The 22,081-nt window shown below is 40.0% G+C and overlaps 1 protein-coding gene across 5 annotated transcripts in view; it reads right to left on the reverse strand.

Annotated features, from left to right (window-relative positions):
- Positions 1-20,522, reverse strand: part of LOC110834592 (uncharacterized) — an 83,611-nt gene extending 63,089 nt beyond the window's left edge. For 4 of the 5 annotated variants that reach the window (XR_002544646.2, XR_002544644.2, XR_002544645.2 and 1 more), the window contains exons 1-2: positions 19,171-20,518; positions 2,933-3,009 (exon numbers count right to left, since the gene is read on the reverse strand). Coding sequence is in view for 2 of the 5 variants with exons in the window: in XM_022073920.2 (XP_021929612.2) it covers positions 2,933-3,009; positions 19,171-19,238 (145 nt within the window). In the remaining 3 variants the exon portion in view is untranslated. Of the gene's footprint in view, positions 1-2,932; positions 3,010-19,170 lie in introns of all 5 variants that reach the window. The other variant, XM_022073923.2, reaches the window with a different exon arrangement.
- Positions 20,523-22,081: the final 1,559 nt, after the last annotated feature.

Consider the following 22,081-nt stretch of genomic DNA (forward strand, 5'->3'; position numbering starts at 1 on the left):
TCGATTATTTTACGACGCTGTATTAAATACTCGTAGCTGGGGAGAATATTTATACCCAAGATCGAAGTGATAAGTCAAAGAAATTTGCATAACAGAAGCTTCATAACCACGGTTACCAACCTCGGGAAGTGCATTCCGTAGCTGAGTACACATAACATTCTCATCCCTTCTTTGCAACGCGCAAATATCGTAGCATTAAATCCGAACTTATCGATAGTTCCGAGTTTGGTCACCAGATCGCAGCATCTCAATATCTACCTTCATCTGTCATTCGCTCGTAGAATATTCCTGAGTATGAACACGGTAATAAAACTTCAGGCTCCATCTATGAAGGACAGTTTCTTAACTAGATGAACGCTATATCAGCTTCTCGAGGACTCTGCCCCATGCAGCTACTCAGTTTCTGAGGCATGGTAATTTAAAAAAAATCACATCCTGCAATTTCAGTCCTGAATCATCAAGGATTCTAAGGCTTGTGACAGAACACTGCTATGATGAGAATAATTCCTTTGTTTCCGCGTTTCGAAGGCTGGCTCTGTATACATTTACACGTAAATTAGTTACTGATGAAACAGAAAATGTATCTTTCATCGTTCGTTGTTACAGCCACAGACTTCTCTGCGATTTCGTTAAATATATTATCCATTATTTAGCGATTAATTTCAGGTAAGATGATCGTAAATCACCCTATTTAAGTTACAACTAGATTGCCTCAACCAAGCAAAGGATTTTAAAAATGTTTCTCCATATTTCGTTAAAAAAAAAGTTTTTCATACAAACAACACGTCCCCCAACCCCAGAAACACCACGCCTCGAAAACGTCATAAATTATAAACTTCTGTACTGGGCCTTGGTATGAAAATTAGTGATAATGAAAAATATATGCTCCTGCAGGGAATCAAACCTGGACGTTTTATACAGTAGCAAGTCATTCTTCTGGGTGTCTATTAGAGTTTACTATCCCCACTGCTACTTCTCATTCGGCGAAGAAAAGGAAGACCTCCAGAAATGAGAAGTCATTTGCGAGTATGTTAAATAATCAACTGAGGACAGCCGATAAGAGGTGGTTCTCCAGTTTGAGGCTAAAGCTTTCTGCCTCATCCCCTGAACGTATTAAACCAATATGTCGTGATTATCACAAACAACCAAGAGTTTCTGGTATGATAATCCCAAAGAAAGAGGCCACTTGGAAGAACAAGGCGTAGATGGCAGGATAATATTAAAATGCTTCGTTTACGATAAGGTTGTGAGGTGCCAAGTGGAATAAAATGGCTCACGGCAGTGTACAATGGCGATATTTTAAGTACACTGTAACTTAATAAACTTATTTTTTCCACAAACGCAGAGAATTTATTGACCAGCTTAGTAACTATTATAGTACCAATATTTTGAAGAAGAAAAAGACCTTGCATCGAACCGTCGACACTATCGCAGAAAATTATACCATAAACATATGCAAGCAAACAAACTACACATCCCTCCAGCCAGACACGTCGACCGTGATTATCGATATAAGCTACTATCGATTTATCGTTGCGATAATTTAGTATAAGTTCTAGTCATAAAGGACAACAGACGAAAAACGATACAAACATTACGCTAAATTTACATGATACGAGGTGCGATCGGAAAGTTTCCAAACTGCGCGTATAAAAACCCGTACACTTATCTCAGGTATTAAATTCATCCATCACCCTCGAAGTAGTTCCCCTGGGAGTGAACACAACGATCCCAGCGCCGCTGCCAAGCCTGGAAGCATCCCTGGAAATCTTTCTTTGTCAGCCTGTCAAGCACCATCTGCGATTCTGCCTGAATCTCTTCTATCGTCTCAAATCTCCTTCCCTTTAGCTGAATTTTCACCTTTGGGAAGAGGAAGAAGTCACACGGAGCTTAGAAAGGAAGTTGGGATCGGTTCTTGCAAGATCTTTGAGCTCCTGACAAACGAGAAGTCGATTCTGCTTCTGGTCCTCAGACAGGATGCGTCACATGTGGAGTTCTTCCTTTAGAATCAGCTGACAGGTCCCATAGCCTATCCCAACAATGTGGCACAAGTCGTTGATGGTACGACGTCGATCTTCGTGAATGGCCTGCCGAATCTTCGTAACATTTTCGGGCGTTGTGCTCGAAGATGGTCGTCCAGAACGCTCGTCATCATCGACAGAGGTTCGGCCATTTTTAAAACGTGAATGCCACACAAAAGTTTGTGCACGACCCATCGCGGACTCCCCAAATGCTTGCTTTAGCATTTCATAGGTTTCCGTAGCCGTTTTGGCGAGTCTTTGGCAAGAGATTCAGGCAGAATCGCAGATGGTGCTTGACAGGCTGACAAAGAAAGATTTACAGGGATGCTTCCAGGCTTGGCAGCGGAGCTGGGGTCGTTGTGTTCACTCCCAGGGGAACTATTTCGAGGGTGATGGATGAATTTAATACCTGAGATAAGTGTACGGGTTTTTATACGCGCAGTCTGGAAACCTTCCGATCGCACCTCGTATATTAAGGATAAAAGAATTATACTTCATGCAAGGATGAAAAGTACCAGGATTCCATTTTTACCAGGATTTTGGCAGCAGCTACGAATCCACCAATCAGATTACAAGTAAAGCGAAGTTCTTTAACGACATTATGCTTGGCACTCAACAATTTTGGCTGGCCCATAACATTTCAATTAAATTCACGATGGCTGTCATCTGGTATATTGAATCCATAAACCTCATACATATAACCGACGTTTCAGAGGAGCTTAATGTTTCCATCGTCAGGGTGATGAGATTACGCATCACTCTAATAATTGCGGAAGTAAGGTTCTCTGAAACGTCGGTTAATATGTACGAGGTTACATGGTGTTACATCCCAGAAGACAACCATCTACATGTTCGTTGCTTTATGAACCTCAAATCTCGATCGGTTTCTGATTAAAGTAGATTGAACTCACCGTCCATGGACCCACCGTCGGAGACGTGGCGACCAGTTCCAGCCATTTCAAACGGCATCTCGTCTTCATCACCGTGTCTGCAATGAAAAAGGATTCCTTCTTTGGTTAAAATAGAAACCACAACTACAATGGTTCTCTGTACGTATGTCGAAACAGCAGAAGCTGATGGTTGCCTTCTGGATTGTTGCACCGTGCAGTCTGGTAGAAGTTTACCGATGTTTCAAATGTGTTTATTGCCTCCATCATCAGGGGGATCGACGTAATGATGGAGGCAGTAAGCACCTCTGAAACGTCGGTATATACATCTACAAGACTACATAGCGTACCACCCCAGAAGACAGCCATCTTCAGATAACCCGAAATCACACCAAAAAATTGTTATATGAGGAAATCTATAAACTCATTTCCTTGTACATATTCAAAGAGTTGAGAATCGGTTGGAAATTACCTCAGCCTGTAATTCGATTCAGCTGACGTGAAGTTTATTATACATAATCAGTTAAAAATTCGTGATTTGGGTATCAACTAATTTAAAGACAACTACGCGCACAATACAACAGACAAACCGCGGATGAATGAACGTCCCTATTAAAATTTGAACTCTTGAACCCAGTGCATTACCAATGCGACTGGAATTAATCGAAAAATTACAAAAATCGATACATATCGAATTAAGTTATACATATCTGTACGTAATTTCTGTTAACACAGGTAAGAGTAATATCTGATCCCGCTATATCGCGAAAACTTCACATGCGTGATTTACAACGCCAAAAATAGTTTCATAGAAAATTTAGTCCACACGTAATTACGTTTATAATGGGTCATCATGGGGACTGGCGCCATGTCTGATTACAATTACTCATCAGTTATAGATACCAGGCAATAGTAAATATATACTTGCTTCCGTCAAAGTGTTATTTTGCAGGTTATTGCACTAGAGGAAGGAGACCTGTAACCTACATTTCACGACTCGATAAAGCCTGTAATTGGATTGGGCGGCTGCATCGGACCCAGGTCATCGACAAAACGATGTAAGAAAAGTTTGGTGCACAGCGTCACCTTAGGCGCCCAAGAAATAATAAAAATATAACTAACTAACTAACTAACTAAATGGCTTACCGAACTCGAAGGTTCATCACCGAATTAACCAAAGCCCTCCACCGGACCCTGTCCTGGGTCAACAAAACCCAGTCTCCTTCAACTCCTATCTCCCATAGATCCCGCCTGACATTATCCTCCCATCTACGTCTAGGTCTCTCCAGAGGTCTCTTCCCCTCAGGCTTCCCAAATAGCGGACCCAAACAAGCAGATGGCTTACGGAACCCGAATGTTCATCACCGAATTAACCAAAGCCCTCCACCGGACCCTGTCCTGGGCCAACAAAATCCAATATCCTTCAACTCCTATCTCCCATAGATCCCGCCTGACATTATCCTCCCATCTACGTCTAGGTCTCTCCAGAGGTCTCTTCCCCTCAGGCTTCCCAAATAGTGGACCCAACCAAGCAGATGGCTTACGGAACCCGAATGTTCATCACCGAATTAAGCAAAGCCCTCCACCGGACCCTGTCCTGGGCCAACAAAATCCAGTCTCCTTCAACTCCTATCTCCCATAGATCCCGCCTGAGATTATCCTCCCATCTACGTCTAGGTCTCCCCAGCTGTCTCTTCCCCTCAGGCTTCCCAAATAGTGGACCCAACCAAGCAGATGGCTTACGGAACCCGAATGTTCATCACCGAATTAAGCAAAGCCCTCCACCGGACCCTGTCCTGGGCCAACAAAATCCAGTCTCCTTCAACTCCTATCTCCCATAGATCCCGCCTGACATTATCCTCCCATCTACGTCTAGGTCTCCCTAGTGGTCTCTTCCTCTCAGGCTTCCCAGATAGTGGACCCAACCAACCAGATGGCTTACAGAACCCGAAGGTTCATCACCGAACTAACAAAAGCCCTCCACCGGACACTGTCCTGGGCCAGTAAAATCCAGTCTCCTTCAAATCCTATTTCCCATAGATTCCGCCTGAGATTATCCCCCCATCTACGTCTAGGTCTCCCCAGCGGTCTCTTCCCCTCAGGCTTCCCAAATAGTGGACCCAACCAACTAGATGGCTTACGGAAACCGAAGGTTCATCACCGAATTAACCAAAGCCCTCCACCGGACTCTGTCCTGGGCCAACAAAATCCAGTTTCCTTCAACTCCTATCTCCCATAGATCCCGCCTGACATTATCCTCCCATCTACGTCTAGGTCTCCCCAGCGGTCTCTTCCCTTCAGGTTTCCCAACCAGTACCCGGTGCACACCTCTTGTCCCATCAATGCGCGCTACATGCCCAGCACATCTCATTCTTCTCGACTTAATCACCCTGACAATACTGGGGGAGGAGTACAAATTTTTAAGCTCATCATTATGCAGTTTTCTCCACGCCCCATCGTCTTCCCTCTTAGGCCCAAATATCCTCCTCAACACCCGATTCTCAAACACCTGCAATCTGTGTTCCTCCCTCAGAGTGAGAGACCATGTTTCGAACCCATACAAAACAACAGGCAAAATTAATTAATTTTCAGGTTCTTAGAAATCAGACGGGAAGACAAAATATTTTGTCTCCTCCTAACTTCCTCACGAGTGTCATTTTGATTTGTTATTGTTGTTCCCAAATATTTGAACTTTGTAACACTTTCAAAGGACTTATTAACCAAAAAAAATATATAAAAATGGGACAGAAATATGAAAGGAAGACAGAGTTAAATTTACAGAATCAATAACAAGTATCGGTTTTCAGTGAACTCTGCACTGGGCATATCTTATTGGGAATTTGATCTGAACAAAGGTTTGTAGAGATTGTGAGTATTTAATTTTATTACGGATGTGGTACAAGAACACGTTGCGAGATTGCGATGTTACATCACGCGCTCCTGACTGGTTTCCTATACATCCGATACATCCAATTATAAATTTAAAAATAATAATAATATTAAACTTGCAGATAATGGCAACAGATAAGATGACTGACTACTGATGTAAGCATTTTTTTGTAACTTTGGGTCATCGTTGACTTTCGCTAAACATGACCTCTGAGTACAGGTAACACACGTGTTATTTCAATAACAGCCCAAACACGTGTTAAAATAATTATAGCGTTCACTGTTCAAACAGATCTAAGAGATTTTTATCATAAAACAATAATGATAATATAATCAAACACCAAGTAACAGAAGATGGCTGTCTTCTGGGTTGTAGCGTCCTGTAGTCTGGTAGAAGTTTACCAAACTACACGGTGCTACAAGCCAGAAGACAGCCATCGTCGGACTCAATATCGTAAAACCCTCAAATCCTACCAAGTAACAGATTATTACATTATTATTTCTTCAACAAATACTATCCAAAAATAATTCATCTGCAGAAATGATGTTTTGCGTTTTCTTGTTACAGAGCACTAAAATTACAGCTGTGGCCTGGCAAAATACAGAATGTCCCAAAAATATGTATACACAGTGTTGATTTATGTAATGGTTGCGTGTATACATATTTTTGGGACATTCTGTATATGTCTCCGACCCCAGTATGATTTCAGAGCAATTTATTGTCAATGTGACGTCACGGAAACAATGACAAAAGTGGTACTTACGACATGTTTCGGTTATATTTACCAATCTAATTTATACCTGAGGACGGTTAAATATAACCGAAACATGTCGTAAGAGACGTTCCAATTTGTAAATCGATCATTCGATGCGGAACGTGAAATAATATTTTAAATATTTTATATTTTATTATCTTATTAAAAATTGTGATTTGACGGAAAATATTAAAATATTAACAACAAGTTTCGACAACAGCCGGTGGCCATCAGGACAGGTGAACTCTGTATTTTAAGGCATATTAAAGTATATTAATTTCATTGTAGTCCCAGAGAAGATATAAGAACAAATTCTTAAATAAATATACAGAGTTCGGGGCCAGTAATATTAATTCGACAGGTTATACAGGCTTTGGTTTTGTGCAAATCTTAACCAGAGGCGCCTCATAAACTCTTTTGGCCAACTCCAGTCGTAATTTTCGGCACAGATTTCAGCAAATTCGTGAATTTTCGAAGAGGGGGAATACAGAGACACGTGTTCTTGACGGACGAAGGAGGTCGGGGGAGTTCAAGAAACCAATTGGGCCAAGAGAAGACAGTTTAGCGCCAAGATTATTGATCTTCTCGACTGAGTTGAGAGGATTCCCTGACGTTTAACGCAGTTAGTTTCCAGTATCAGACTAAAGCACATTAGCCATCTTTATTTTGGCTTGGAACATCTCTAGTACCTTAGTTTCCCCACCAGTTGCGTGGCATACGCTCTGTGACTATTACAACCTGTTGTTTCAAGCACTGACATCTCAATAAGTAATTAAGTAACTATCGACCGAACGAGCTATATGGAAAAAAAATATTCTTTAGAAGCTCACCTAATGAATATTGCATTCACAAAAGCCTGTAACCGGTAACTTGTCTAATCCAATCCAAGCTCCAAAAAATATTTCTCAAAAGAGTTCCGTTAATATTATCCACCATTTACGAGGTGCGATCGGAAAGTTTCAAGACTGCGTCAATAGAGGGCGAACCGGATGTAGTACGAGCTTCTGCCGCTAGGGGGTGCGGCCTACATTCATAGTGAATCAGTGTGCCAGCCGGCATCATCGAATTAGCATTTGTTTCTTAGTTACGGGCGTTTTGGAAGTGCATTACACCGACCCTCCTGCGATTTCGGAATGGCGTGTGCATCAAATTTTGCCAAAGACTCGCCAAAACGGCTACGGAAACCTATGAAATGCTAAAGCAAGCATTTGGGGAGTCCGCAATGGGTCGTGCACAAACTTTTGTGTGGCATTCACGTTTTAAAAATGGCCGAACCTCTGTCGATGATGACGAGCGTTCTGGACGACCATCTTCGAGCACAACGCCCGAAAATGTTACGAAGATTCGGCAGGCCATTCACGAAGATCGACGTCGTACCATCAACGACTTGTGCGACATTGTTGGGATACGCTATGGGACCTGTCAGCTGATTCTAAAGGAAGAACTCCACATGCGACGCATCCTGTCTGAGGACCACAAGCAGAATCGACTTCTCGTTTGTCAGGAGCTCAAAGATCTTGCAAGAACCGACCCCAACCTCCTTTCTAAGCTCCGTGTGACTTCTTCCTCTTCCCAAAGATGAAAATTCAGCTAAAGGGAAGGAGATTTGAGACGATAGAAGAGATTCAGGCAGAATCGCAGATGGTGCTTGACAGGCTGACAAAGAAAGATTTCCAGGGATGCTTCCAGGCTTGGCAGCGGCGCTGGGATCGTTGTGTTCACTCCCAGGGGAACTACTTCGAGGGTGATGGATGAATTTAATACCTGAGATAAGTGTACGGGTTTTTATACGCGCAGTTTGGAAACTTTCCGATCGCACCTCGTACTGTCAAGTCCTCCCAGTAATCTCTTCGTCTCAGATTTTCCAACCAAAATTTTGTACGCATTTCTAATTTTCACTATGCGCGCTACACGCCCCATCTATCTCAGCCTAATATTATTTTGTGAAAAGTAAGTTTTCAACAGATGTATTTACCACACGCTACACTATGAAAAATGAAAAACTTTCTTTGTTAGACAAAGGTTGTTTCTTGATGAAGATGTTACCATGGGCCAAATTTACGAAGAATTACAATAAAATTTATTCCAACCTAGTTCAATGCCAAGAACTGAATAAACTATAAAAAATTTAATTTACGTGACAGAGGAAATCCTCTTAATAATCACTAAATGTGGGATTTTTTTACCACAAATTTAACTTTCTCCTGTCGAAGGTTCGTGTGATATTTCGTAATATATAATGACAGGGAGGGTTTAATGTAGTGCGTTAAATTACATTATAATTGTAATTCGACGTCAAATAATAACCTAAATCTAACTCTGAAGATTAACTGTTTACGTCCAGTGGAAACTACATTTACCACCTTATTTAACAAAAAAAATATCACTGTATTTTGTATTTATAGTTCTCCTGTAATTTTCAGTACAAACAGCGATTATTCTCCTAAACGGTGTTAACCATTTGATCTATGTAATGGTGAAGTGTAGTGTTTTCTTTACGGTACGGACTGAATAATTAAATAATATTCAAACTCGCTTCGGCTTCAAATGGATAAAGAACCTGAGATAGAGTAAATTATTAGCCTAGAAATTTTTCCAGTCGTTCGGAAGGAAATTGGCCCTTACGATACGAAAGCACTGACCTAGCTTTCGTTCGTGCAATAAATTATTAATATTTCGCTTCGGTATTGCATCCGCTCACGGCACGATCCATACTAAAGAAACGACCTTGTGGACAGACGACTTTACCTGTCAGGGATGAATTCTTAAAATTAGTGAGTGCCCTTTATTTGCTTTAGATATAATACAAACACAGTTGTCTTGAAAGCAGAAGTTACGTTCAGATCCACATCTGAATTTCGCCTTTTTGATCCTTAATTATTCGCAAAATTTATAGAGAAATAAATTATATGCAAGTACTATTTCGCCAGTCGTAATTCTGTTAAAAAATGGCTTTTCGCCATTCTGTTTATCCATACATATATAAACATTTCATATGTATCTCACATGCATCTACCTTACACGTAATAAAGTTACCATACAAGACTCTGGGGGGAAAATGCTAAGGTTTCCTACACTGCCGGTAACATTAAATAGTTCTTCATTTCCAACACCTGCATAGATGTTACTTCACTAAGTGCCAATGCTGACGTATGTAATAGTTTAATTTATTAAAATGTCTTTATCTAATTTGTTTAATAAATGCAGCTCAATGTATTGGGTCGAATATGTGTCAAAGTGCAATTAAATGTAAAAAGAGTAGTGAAAACTTCACACTACGCTTACAAATTAAATTAAACTTATCTTCCATCGTCTGTACTATCTACGACATTTTATTCCAAACGTAGTCTTTTTTTTAATTCAATAAAAGTTAAGTAACCTTGATCAAAACACAGGATTACTGACTAATCGATTATTAGTTTACTCACATAAATTAATCGTCTTTAAATTATAATATCCTTCCAAAAATTTTAATGCATTAAAATAGTTCTGAATTCTATTTTATATTTTATTTAGTGTTCTGTCTAACGACAGGTCCATATGAACAGGGTCCTTCCATCCTTTTCTCGGACTGGGACCTGTTCATATACGTTCTTGGCAGATGATCCAGAAGTGGTTTGCCATTGCCTTCTTCTGTGTGTGAATGGAGTAATTGTTGGGATGCCACGGAGAAACCGGGGAAGCCCCCGGAGGAAAACTCCGTAATGCCTAGACCACGGCCTTGCCCAACACAAGTTATAAATTCGGGCACCGCCGGGAATCGAACCCGAGACCCCAGGATTACAAGGCCAGCGTTCTAACCGCTAGACCACCGTGGCTCTTTTCTGAATTCTATAGTACCTAAAATATCACACATATTACGATCTGTCTACTCCGTTGTAAACTTACTATTTTATACCACGAAAAATAAATCTGGTATATGAAATTCATTATTTAAATTCCAAAAATCTTATCGTAAAAAGCACAACGTTCCCACATATTGATATCCATAAGTTCACTTGGACTTCCCCTGATGGGATGACTCATAATCAAATTGATCACGTTCTAATCGATCGGAGGAGACAATCAAATATCGAAAACGTGCGATCTTAAAGGGAAGGGGACTGTGACCCTGACCATTATTTAGTGACAGCCAAATTGAGGGCAGGACTCTCGGTCAGGATACAGGCGGGGCAGATACCCAGGATTGAGAAATTCAACGTGAAAAGCAAGAATATCAGATAAAAATCTCGAATAAATTTGCATTCCTAGAAAACGTTAAAGAGAATACAGAGGATCGGGAAGTAGGCCTGGGGAAATATACGTGATAAAATAAAAATTACAGCTGAGTGTAGTTTATCATAAAACTTTGCGAAATAAAGCATGGTTTAGTGAAGAATGCTCTGTCTTGGTTAAGATGAAAAAAGCAGGTTAGGTTACAATGGCTGCAGGCCCGTACTCGAATAAACAGGGAAATATATGTCATCGTAAGGCGCGAAACCAACAGAACTTTAATGAATAAGAAGAGGGAGTATCTCAAAAATCAGAAAATAGGAGCGAAAATAAAATCATCAGAGAGTTTTATAGACGCATAAGTAAATTTCAGAAGGGGTACAAACCTAGGACACATTCGATCAAGGACATCACATGGCATCGTAGACAGATGGAAAGATGACTTTAGTAGCTGATTAATTTAAATAGTTCTTCAACCTGGAACCAAGAATTAATAAAATTGAAACTGCCATTCAGAAATTAAAACGTTATAAATCTCCAAGTATCGACTCAATTCAAGAGCAACTAATCCATGCAGGTGGTAGGACACTGCACTCTGAGACACACAAGCTTACAGTCTCGAGTTGGGACCACAAAGTACTACCACAACAGCGGAAAGAATCGATTGCTGTTCCTAACCATAAAACTGAGTGCAGTAACTTTTATCAACGTCATACAAAATTTTATCGAACATTCTTCTGGTACGGGTAACGCCATTTACGAATGAAACTACCGGGAACGATGAATGTGGATTTCGCCGTAACAGGTCAACTAAGTATCAGATCTTTTGAATTCGACAAATATTAGAGAAAACTATTAATATTTGGGGAGACCTAGACGTAGATGGGAGGATAATGTCAGGCGGGATCTATGGGAGATAGGAGTTGAAGGAGAGTGGATTTTGTTTGGCCCAGGACAGGGTCCGGTGCTTTGGTTAGTTCGGTGATGAACCTTCGGGTTCCGTAAGCCATTGGTTGGTTGGGTCTACTATTTGGGAAGACTGAGGGGAAGAGACCTCTGGGGAGACCTAGACGTAGATGGGAGGATAATCTCAGGCGGGATCTATGGGAGATAGGAGTTGAAGGAGACTGGATTTTGTTGGCCCAGGACAGGGTCCGGTGGAGGGCTTTGGTTAGTTCGGTGATGAACCTTCGGGTTCGGTAAGCCATCTAGTTAGTTAGACTTTAGTAAGGCATATGATTCAGTTAGAAGAGAGGTACTTCATGGCATTTTGATTGAGTCTGAAATACCAAAGAAACCTGTTGGATTAATTAAGATATGTATGGATGTGGTTCGTACAGGTAAACTTCTGTCGGATCCCTCCCCAGTGCACAAAGCCCTAAAACAGGGGATGCTTTATCCCCAATGCTTTTTAATTTTGCTCTTAGAACATGTCATCAGGAAGGGCTTGAATTGAATGGTGTGCACCAGGTACTTGCCTATGCTGATGACGTCAATTTGCTGGGGGATGGTGTGGGTTCTATAACCGAGAATGCAGAAACTCTCGCATAGGATAGCAAGGAAATAGGCCGAGAAGCGAATGCAGACAGAACTAAATTCTTGGGCGTAATACGGGATCAACATCAGCGACAACGGCGGAACAAATTATAAGTAACACATCTTTCGAAATGGGAACAACAATAACAAATGGAAATGAGGTCTATGATGAAATTAAGAGTAGAATGCGTTCGAGAAACGCTGGTTTATATTCAATTCAAAAACTGTTATAATCTCGTTTACTGTTCAAAACACCGAAGATTGGGATGTATAAAACAATAACTTTGACTGCTGTCTTGTATGGTTGTGAAACATGGTCTCTTACCTTAAAGGAGGAACGTAGATTACAAGAGTTTGAAAACAAGAGTGCTCAGGAGGATATTTGAACCAAGACGGATAAAATAAGTGGGAAATTTGGAATATTGCATTACGAGGAGCTGCGTGAATTACCCGGGTCACCTAGTATAATAAGGATAACGAAATCTAAAAGGCTCCGATTGGCTGGACATGTAACACGGAATACAGAATTTAGGTGGGGAATCCTTCTGGGAAACGGCCACTGGTCAGACCAAGAAGGAGATGGGAGGATAATATTAAGATGGATCTTAGGGAGGTGGGCTGTGAGGATGGCAAATGGATGGAGTTGGCTCAGGATCGTGGCCGGTGGCGGACTTTGGTGCGGGTTCTGCTACCAGGGAGTTAGTTAGTTGGTTAGTTAGTTAGTTTGTTAGTTTGTTTGTTTAGTTTTATATTATTTGCATTAAGCCTAAACTGACTTCTTCATATCGATAAATGTTTAACACTGTAATCCTTGAGACTGGTGAGGTTAGACAGCCATGGAAGACATCTTGTGTTATTATAAAGTAATAAGTCGGTATTCTTCTAGATTACAGTGACAATAACCAATGGAGTCACCTGTGGGGCTACCGCGCTCAAGACCCACTATAAATTCTATTCTTTATTAAACCAAATAATCATGTTGCAATTACATGACCGCCCGGAGTCGCACACACAACGTACATGAGTCAATCAATAAATCTGAGAAAGAAGATGGCTGTCTTCTGGGTTGTCGTGCCGTGTAGTCTGGTAGAAGTTTACCGACGTTTCGCAGTTATTTACTGCCTCCGTCACCAGAGCGATGATAATAAAAAGGACTTCTGAAACGTCGATGAACTTCTACAAGACTGCGAGGCGCGACATCTCTGAAGACAGCCATCTTGATATTCGCCGCCATGAAAACGTGGCATTATATATGATAAGAGTTTATTTGGAATGTAATAGGTAAAGTCTATAGGGTAAGGGGTCTGTTTAATGCCTACGAAAAATGTGCTGATTAAAATATTTGGAATTATAATAACAATGACCTGTGAACATGAAATTTCCTTCAAAATTTTAACAGAAAGTTTTGAAGAAATAGATCATCTGGGGGACATAGAAGTAGACTAGAGGATAATATTAAAATGTATCCTCTTAAAAAGGGTGGACTGCACTGAAAAGGATTAAGAAGTGCAAGCTTTCGTTGACATTAATGAACAATCTATGTCCAAGAAAGCTGGTATTTTTGATCAGTTGAGAAACTCTTAAATATCTTTGGAAAAATTTTAATTTGAGAAAGACTCCTAACCAAAGCGATATTTCTAGATACGAAACATGTACCGGTAATTCTGACTGACAAGAAAATTCAGAGGTTATCAGAAGTCACTGATTTATGGAACTTAACTGAATTTAATATGAAAGTATTTTAGCGTACTCACTCCTTCCTTGCACAAACTAGACATTAAATTATGATATATCGACCAAACTTCCCTTTCATGCTTAATACGTTTTCAGCCTGTTACTTTAATGAAGAGTTCGCGGTACCATTCTGTGTCTCCTACCACCATCGACCACTAAAAGTCTTTAACTGCTGTGTCATGCACTTCTAATTACATTAATGTTCTTAATGTTGGTAACATTAGTGTATTAAATCCACTCCATCACACACACGTAAGATATATAAAATCAAAGAAACTACGTTGTAAATACAGACAATAATAAAACTTTTGATCACTTTTTGTAGGAATTATTGTAAAAAATGTTGTAACTGTGGGCAAGTGCAGATTGTTTACCAAATACAATATTTCTGTTATTCTAATCTAAAACTTCTTGACGATGGTGAAGAGTCAATTGAATAAAAAAATTTCTTGGATATTATCCATCGTCTAGTAAATATAAAACGTAAAACGACGTTTCGGAGATGGGACTCTATCTCCGTCTTCAGGTTCCTACACAGTTGGGCCCACTAGATAGAGCTAATCCCTATCTCCGGACCTAGGAGAAATAGAAAAATACTCGAAGATAAAATTATCTTGAAACAAAATATATTTTTACGTTTAAGGGCTGTTAGCCTCAAGTCCGACCCCGAAGCCTCGAACCTGGAATAATTCTTTGCCATAACCTACGTAATGTAAAAAGGACATGAAGATAGACCTTTGGGAGATAGGAATCGACGGAGCGAACTGGATGCAACTGGCTCGGGATAGAGACCAGTGGTGGGCTTTTGTTAACATGGTTATGAACCTTCAGCCGAGTATATTCGACTTTTCAAAGAATTTCTTGAACCACAGAGCGAGTGAGTGATATTGAAACAAACTGTAACAGAAGATGCATCAATTTAAGGCGATTACGAACTAAGAATGGATGAGAATAATAAATTCTGGCAGACCCCTAGAATAATTTTAACGAATATAATAAATACTACAATTAAGCAAAGGCCTACATGGAGTAAACTACAATATCAAAATTAGTTTATTTAATGACTTTTTTCATTAGCTCAAACTATGTAACGTCGAATGAGGGGATGATAAATTGAAAAAAATGTGAAGGAAGCGGTCGTGGACTAATTTAAGGTATCCGGCATTTGCTTAGAGGGGCTGAGGAAAAACACGAACATCATCAGTTACGCAAACCTGTCTCCTTAATCCGCTACTTGTTAAGGTCCACAAAGGGCCATCTTCACGTGGTATAATTTTATTACGAATAATATTAGTTGTTTGTGTATTAAACTTTAAAAATTCAACAAATGTGTGGGCTAAAGAAGGTTAAAACTAGACTCTTGTTTATATCACAATTTTGTTGTTTTTTTAGTGACAAGTTCTAGGGATCCTTGTTCACATTTATTAATATTCACTTTTTGTCTAATGTCGAAGGTTATGATCGATCAGATGACGGTTTCGTCGCACGTAGAATCGATTTGTTGTGTTGTTTGGTCCAGAAAGTTGCCATGTGGACCAAAACTTCACTTCTTTGAATATTAAATATAAAACTTCTTGACGATGGTGAAGAGTCAATTGAATATCCCTATCTCCGGGTCCGGAGATAGGGATTAGCTCTATCTAGTGGGCCCAACTGTGTAGGAACCTGAAGACGGAGATAGAGTCCCATCTCCGAAACGTCGTTTTACGTTTTATATTTACTAGACGATGGATAATATCCAAGGAAATTTTTATTCAATTGAGTCTTTGAATATTACTTCGCTAAAATTGTCTTCGATGTAACAAATATATTTTATTCTGAGTTTAATTAACTTAATAGTTAAATTCGTGGTATATAATAGTTTCAGAGACAATCGACTTCAGAGCAATCAATGTATCACAAAGGACCACTTTTAGGTGCAGAACACCAATTTGTCTCGCTTTGTCCTTCCGTCCGTCCGTATGCAAGTAACAATTTGATAACGGCTCAATGGATTTCAACGGAGTTCTGTATGGAATTTATGTCATTGAAGGCTAGTTCAATCTCGTCCCTTAAAATCTCCTATAACCCACGTGACAGATGCTCAGTTTCGTTAGGTTAAAGAATGATCTTCAGCGATGACACAGTTGCCCATAATGATTAGCGATCACGTGATATCATCCTTTTCGAACAAATAAATTCATATAGAAACCATCACTGTAATATTTACGTGATTACCAAGCTACGAGCAGTGTTCTTCCAGCATTTTATCTGTGTACGCTACAAAGACGTAACAGATGAATAATTGATCAGATCTTTTGCATTCGTCAGATACTAGAGAAAAAATGAGAGTTCAGTGCGACCGTACATCAATTGTTTATAGATTTCAAAAAACCCTGACTCTGATAAGAGAGAAGTGTCATATAATATTCTTATTGAATTTGGTATACCAAAGAAGCTAGTGGGTCTAATAAAAATGTGCTTAAATGAAACTTGTAGAAAATTCGAGTAGGTAAATATGTATCTGAGACATTCTTCATCAAGAACGGTCTGAAACAAGGAGATGCTTTGTCTCCCTTGCTCTTTAACTTTGCGCTAGGATATGCTTTCAGGAAAGTCCAAGATAGGCAGGAGGGTCTGCAATTGAATGGGACACATCAGCTATTGGCATATGCTGATGATGTTAATTTATTGGGGGACGATATAAATACAATAAAGAGGATCACAGAAGTTTTACTAGAGCCTAGTAGACAGGTGGGGCTGGAAGTAAATTCAGAAAAAACTAAGTACATGTTAGTATCTCGTCATCAGAAGACAGGCGGGCAAAATTATCTTAGGGTGGCTAATAAGTCATTTGAAAGGGTTACAAAGTTTAAATATCTGGGAACAACAAAAACAAATCAAAATGACACTCATGAGGAAGTTAGGAGGAGATTAAATTTTGGAAATGGTTGCTACTTCTCAGTTCAAAATATTTTGTCTTCCCGTCTGATTTCTAAGAACCTGAAAATTAAAGTATACAAAACAAAAATTTTGCCCGTTGTTTTGTATGGGTGCGAAACATGGTCTCTCACTCTGAGGAAGGAACACAGATTGCAGGTGTTTGAGAATCGGGTGTTGAGGAGGATATCTGGGCCTAAGAGGGAAGACGATGGGGCATGGAGAAAACTGCATAATGACGAGCTTAAAAATCTGTACTGCTCCCCCAATATTGTCAGGGTGATTAAGTCGAGAAGAATGAGATGGGTTGGGCATGTAGCGCGCATGGATGGGACAAGAGGTGTGCACCGGGTATTGATTGGGAAGCCTGAGGGGAAGAGACCGCTGGGGAGACCTAGACGTAGATGGGAGGATAATCTCAGGCGGGATCTATGGGAGATAGGAGTTGAAGGAGACTGGATTTTGTTGGCCCAGGACAGGGTCCGGTGGAGGGCTTTGGTTAATTCGGTGATGAACCTTCGGGTTCCGTAAGCCATCTAGTTAGTTAGTTAAGCTACGTCACTTAACCCACAGCAAGAGCTATAACAACTTGTGTGGGTTGCTTGTGTTACGGTTAAAGCCCTGGTGTGTTCGTCAGTTCACTGTTCTTAGTGCTCGGACGTGTGTAAAGGTGGAAAGACCGAATTTTGAACACCTCTTGCAAAATCGCGAATTAGATAAAACGTAACAAACATTTTGTGTCAGGAATCTATGTTCTTCTCCATCCAGTTATAATATCTAGGTGAGAAAGCATTTCCGACCCCATGCTCATAAAAAAAATTGTATTGATCTGGTTCCCAGAAAATGCCCTTAAATTTTCCAAACATACTTTTGACTCATCCTGTATATTGGGAAAATCCTGTGTTAGGTTTTCACTTTTTTTCCTTGGCATGTTCCTTGAACATAGTTTTGAAATTTCTACCTGCCTGTCCTATATAATGTTTATGGCAGTCTTGATAAGTTAGTTAATAGATTCCATTTTTCATATATTTGTCTGTTATTTTTGTTTCTTGTTTTAAGTGTCAAGTCTGACGTCCTGAAACTAATATTGATTCCTGTCGCATGTAAGAAAATGTAGCCAATTTTTTAGATCTGTCTGGGGTTAAAGGATTCTTTGATCATATTAACAACGAGGAGATATTACGTATGGTGCTTGGGGGGGGGGGGGTTTATCCTTTAATGTGAAGGTCAAAACATGTAATGAATTGTTAATAAACAGTTGAACCTGTAATTAAGAGAGAATTGTTATGTAGAAGGACTGTCAACCTAACCTAACACACGTTAGTCATTCGGATGGGAAAAGAAATGATAGAAATTTACCTAAACTTCTACAAAATTACTTCGCGCTACAGCCATCTTCGTTCTCACCGCCGTGAGAGCTTCATATCTTAGATTTGGACAGCCCTCCCGCTTTCGTATGACCTTGGAAAGAATGTTTGAATATGGTCCGCACAATATCAAATACAACAGAAAGAATTTTATTTAGATTATTCAGATTCTAAATAACTTTGTCCATATCATGTTTCTCGCTTCTTCAACAATAACGCTGCATTGCTACTTAAAGGGGAGTCTTTGACATCTCTCCCCTAAACACAAGTGTAGTTTCATAGCACAAACATAACCCAACTCTGTTATGACTATCAGAAAAGAAGAATTTGAAACAAGAGACTAAAGGCAATTACTTTACGCCAAAGAGGATTTCAATCAAGCAGATCCGAAAATGAAAAGGTTCACTGGTGGGAACTTGATTTCAGAAAAAAACTTTCTTAGAATCTTCTACTTTCCTTACATTAATTTCCTTTGTCTTTCGCTCGCATCACTGACGCTGCACACACCAGCTATTCGATGCAATGTAACCGAATAAACTACAAGTTAATTTATTTAGAAGTAGAAACAAACAACTAAATTACATGGACGTCCTGTTTGACAACACCAGTTTACCAGATAACCATGCAAAACAGGTATTACTGAATCAATTTATGGCCTACTGTTCACTGATAACACGACAGTTTCAATATACGGTTAACTGTTCAATGAAACAAACACACATTTGTTATTATATTTAAAAACCTCCTTTCTACTATAATACACTTTGCATTAACAACATAATGAATATTCTTTGTTTCTGTTTTGTTATCAATAAAAGCGTAAAGCTTGGTAAAATATCATGTGACTTACAGGGACTCAGAAGTACTGCGACACCAATGTAGAATCGCCTGACAAAGTCTGAGAAAGGTGAAAGCCATGGTCGAGTTAATTCCTGCCAAAGTCCGGCGTCCTTATATCGGGAAGTACACGGTCCACTCGCTTAACACGGCCACGGTCGTACTGCTGCCACGTAACTTTCAGTATGTGTGCAACTCGAGATAAACATTGTATGTGGACGCTCATCGTGTGTATACACAGAAAATTATAGTTCAGAACCACTGTCCAGAAAATCTTCCACCACACGTGCGGCATTTCACGTCTTTGAAGCACGTCCTACACAAATAACCGTAGGGTAGTTGGATGACTGTAAACTGATAGGGGAAGAAAGGAGGGGAAGGGAAACATGGACGGGTCGGGGTGACTTTCGAATGAACAGCCAGCCCGCCCGTCCAGCCATCTGTCGACAGACGATACAAATTTAAGGATGATTCCTTTACCTGCCCGCTAGCAGCCCGTAACTCGCACTGCTCGTTATTTGTGGATCTTCCGCAGAATGAGAGCGCACGTGTGGTTCTTACCCACTGCGCATGCTCCCGACTGTCACCCTCCGCTTCGACACTTCCTTCCCAACCAACCTTCACACAATCTCGATTTCACAGGACGATGAACCTAACCTAGCCTTCAAAACACGTGGACTTTTGTTGGATGACAATAACGTTTTGGAGAAACAGTCTCCATCTTTAATCCTAAAGACATTAATAGAATGATTTTCGGCGTTGTCTCAACTGCACTTGATGTCTCCTTTGCCTACCACGTGACCGAGAATGGAGTATGATTCCATGAACAGGACGCCGCTACACCACACTGCAGCAGCCATGACCAAACTTCATTCTTCACGGTCACATAAAAATCTTACAACGTGCAACGCGATCAGCGAAACCCAGGCAAGCGAAGACGGCTCAGAACTCGCAGACTAGCAGTATGGGGGGGAGTCATTCTGAGGCTTTCGATTTTCAAACCCCGCCTTGTTCGAATATAATTTCTAACTTCGGAGAACATTCAATATTTGCAACTGCATTTCTTCGTTTCACATTCAGCATTAAAGTCTGTGCGCATTCCTCAGAACCAGGACGCCTTTTGCAACTTAAGGTGAAGAAAGTTCTTTTTATCACTTGTTACGGAAAATCGGGATTCACTAAAAGAAAATTGATTTCACATGTAAACAAACAAATTGTCCCGACTTTGTCGTTTCACGTTCAAGTAATCGAACAATAAAACACGTGTAAAAGGTCGATTCCAATTCTGCTTTTCAGACTTTTGTAGTAAACCGTTCTTCTCTTGTTTTATACCCATGCAAATCAGTAGTTATATACGCCCACAAGCTCAGACAACACTGGGCATATCCCCTTGTTACATGCTTACAGACGGACGATAGTCAGAGATGTTTAAGTGGATGCTTCACAGGGATGGTAACGAGGCAAATAAGTAATATCGATATGAATCGATTCTTCTGGTAACCTACTAGCCAATTAGATACTGTCCCTTTGTTTACACAATTTTTATTGACTTTTCATACGATAAGGATGATCAAAAAGTCACTCACTACTAAAATACGTTCTATTTGTAACAACAAATAATAATAATAAATTACTTTGAAATCATAAAACAAACAATAAAACAACGTGTTTTTGTCACAGAAACGATTAACCATATTGTCGATTTGTATGGCACAGAATAATCGAGATATTTATCTCGAATTTATTCTGACAGGTTAAGAACGAGATGGGTATGTATGGAGGTTTAAAATTCTACCCCCCTCCCACCACCGGGTAAGAAACATGTTACGAAGTGATACATAGTAAAACACGCAGCGAGATTTGAGAACTCTTTCAAACACACTTCTCATATAACTACGGAATGAATAATTTTAGAGCACAATGGACCCTGCGTTTTCTTCAGAAATTACGAGCCAAGCTATAGAAATTTTTAGCAATACCTTTTTTAAATAAGTGTCCGGTTAGAGGCAAAATGTTGTCGAGTCAACCCGCCAACCACAAGCGTGCCACTATGCGTTTAGAATTATTTACACTTAAGTTTCCCACATTTTTCTTCCAGTCTCTTAAATCAGAATGGTAAAAATTAAAATATAATCGCTTTCCACAAAAGACAAAACAACTTGATGAAAGCTCAATGCAACGGGTGGCTCAAGAAAGATTCATTGCGCCATGTTCATATACAAATTACAAAATATTCCAAGTGTCTGGATTTAAGACGTGGGGAAAAGCTGGGTAATATATTATTGTTCGATAAAGTGTACTAACGCCATTACATACACACACCACAATACGTTATTTTATTATTGAACACTTGGGCGGTGGAGGCCCCTTAAAGATACATGTAAGGCATTTTAGATTATTTCAGTTGTTATAATTTTAACTATTTGAAAACTACGTCTCTGGAACTGACTCACCTGATCCATGCAAGTATTTTTTTTAAACTGTACATCCCAACGCTGGTAATTATTGCATTAACGACATATTCACTTAGACGACCCGTCCTTAAAGTGCCTGAGCACTGCGGGTCCCAACTTTTCGTTGGTTTTGATCTATTAGACAGTTGGTAGGACTTCTTGGACGAGTGGTCAGCCCGTCGCAAGGCCTCTACCCACACACAGGACAGCACAACACAGAAAGACTCGGACAAACATCCATGCCTTGAGTGGGATTCGAACCTACGGTCCCAGTGACCAAGCGGCACAAGTCCCACGGGGCCACTGTGACGGCATTGACAACATAGTTAATCGATTGCCTACCAAGGCCAAAAAGTTAGGTTATGCCGTAATCAAAATAAACAGTTTATATACTTTTAACGTATTTACACCACAATTGGTTAAATACTGAGAAGTACGCCATTGTTAATTACGCTGCCAACTGCCAGTTAA

This window comes from Zootermopsis nevadensis, unplaced genomic scaffold (genome assembly GCF_977971745.1).
Source record: "Zootermopsis nevadensis isolate Lab colony 2312 unplaced genomic scaffold, Znev_1.0 Znev_ptg000023l, whole genome shotgun sequence".
Lineage (NCBI taxonomy): Eukaryota > Metazoa > Arthropoda > Insecta > Blattodea > Termopsidae > Zootermopsis > Zootermopsis nevadensis.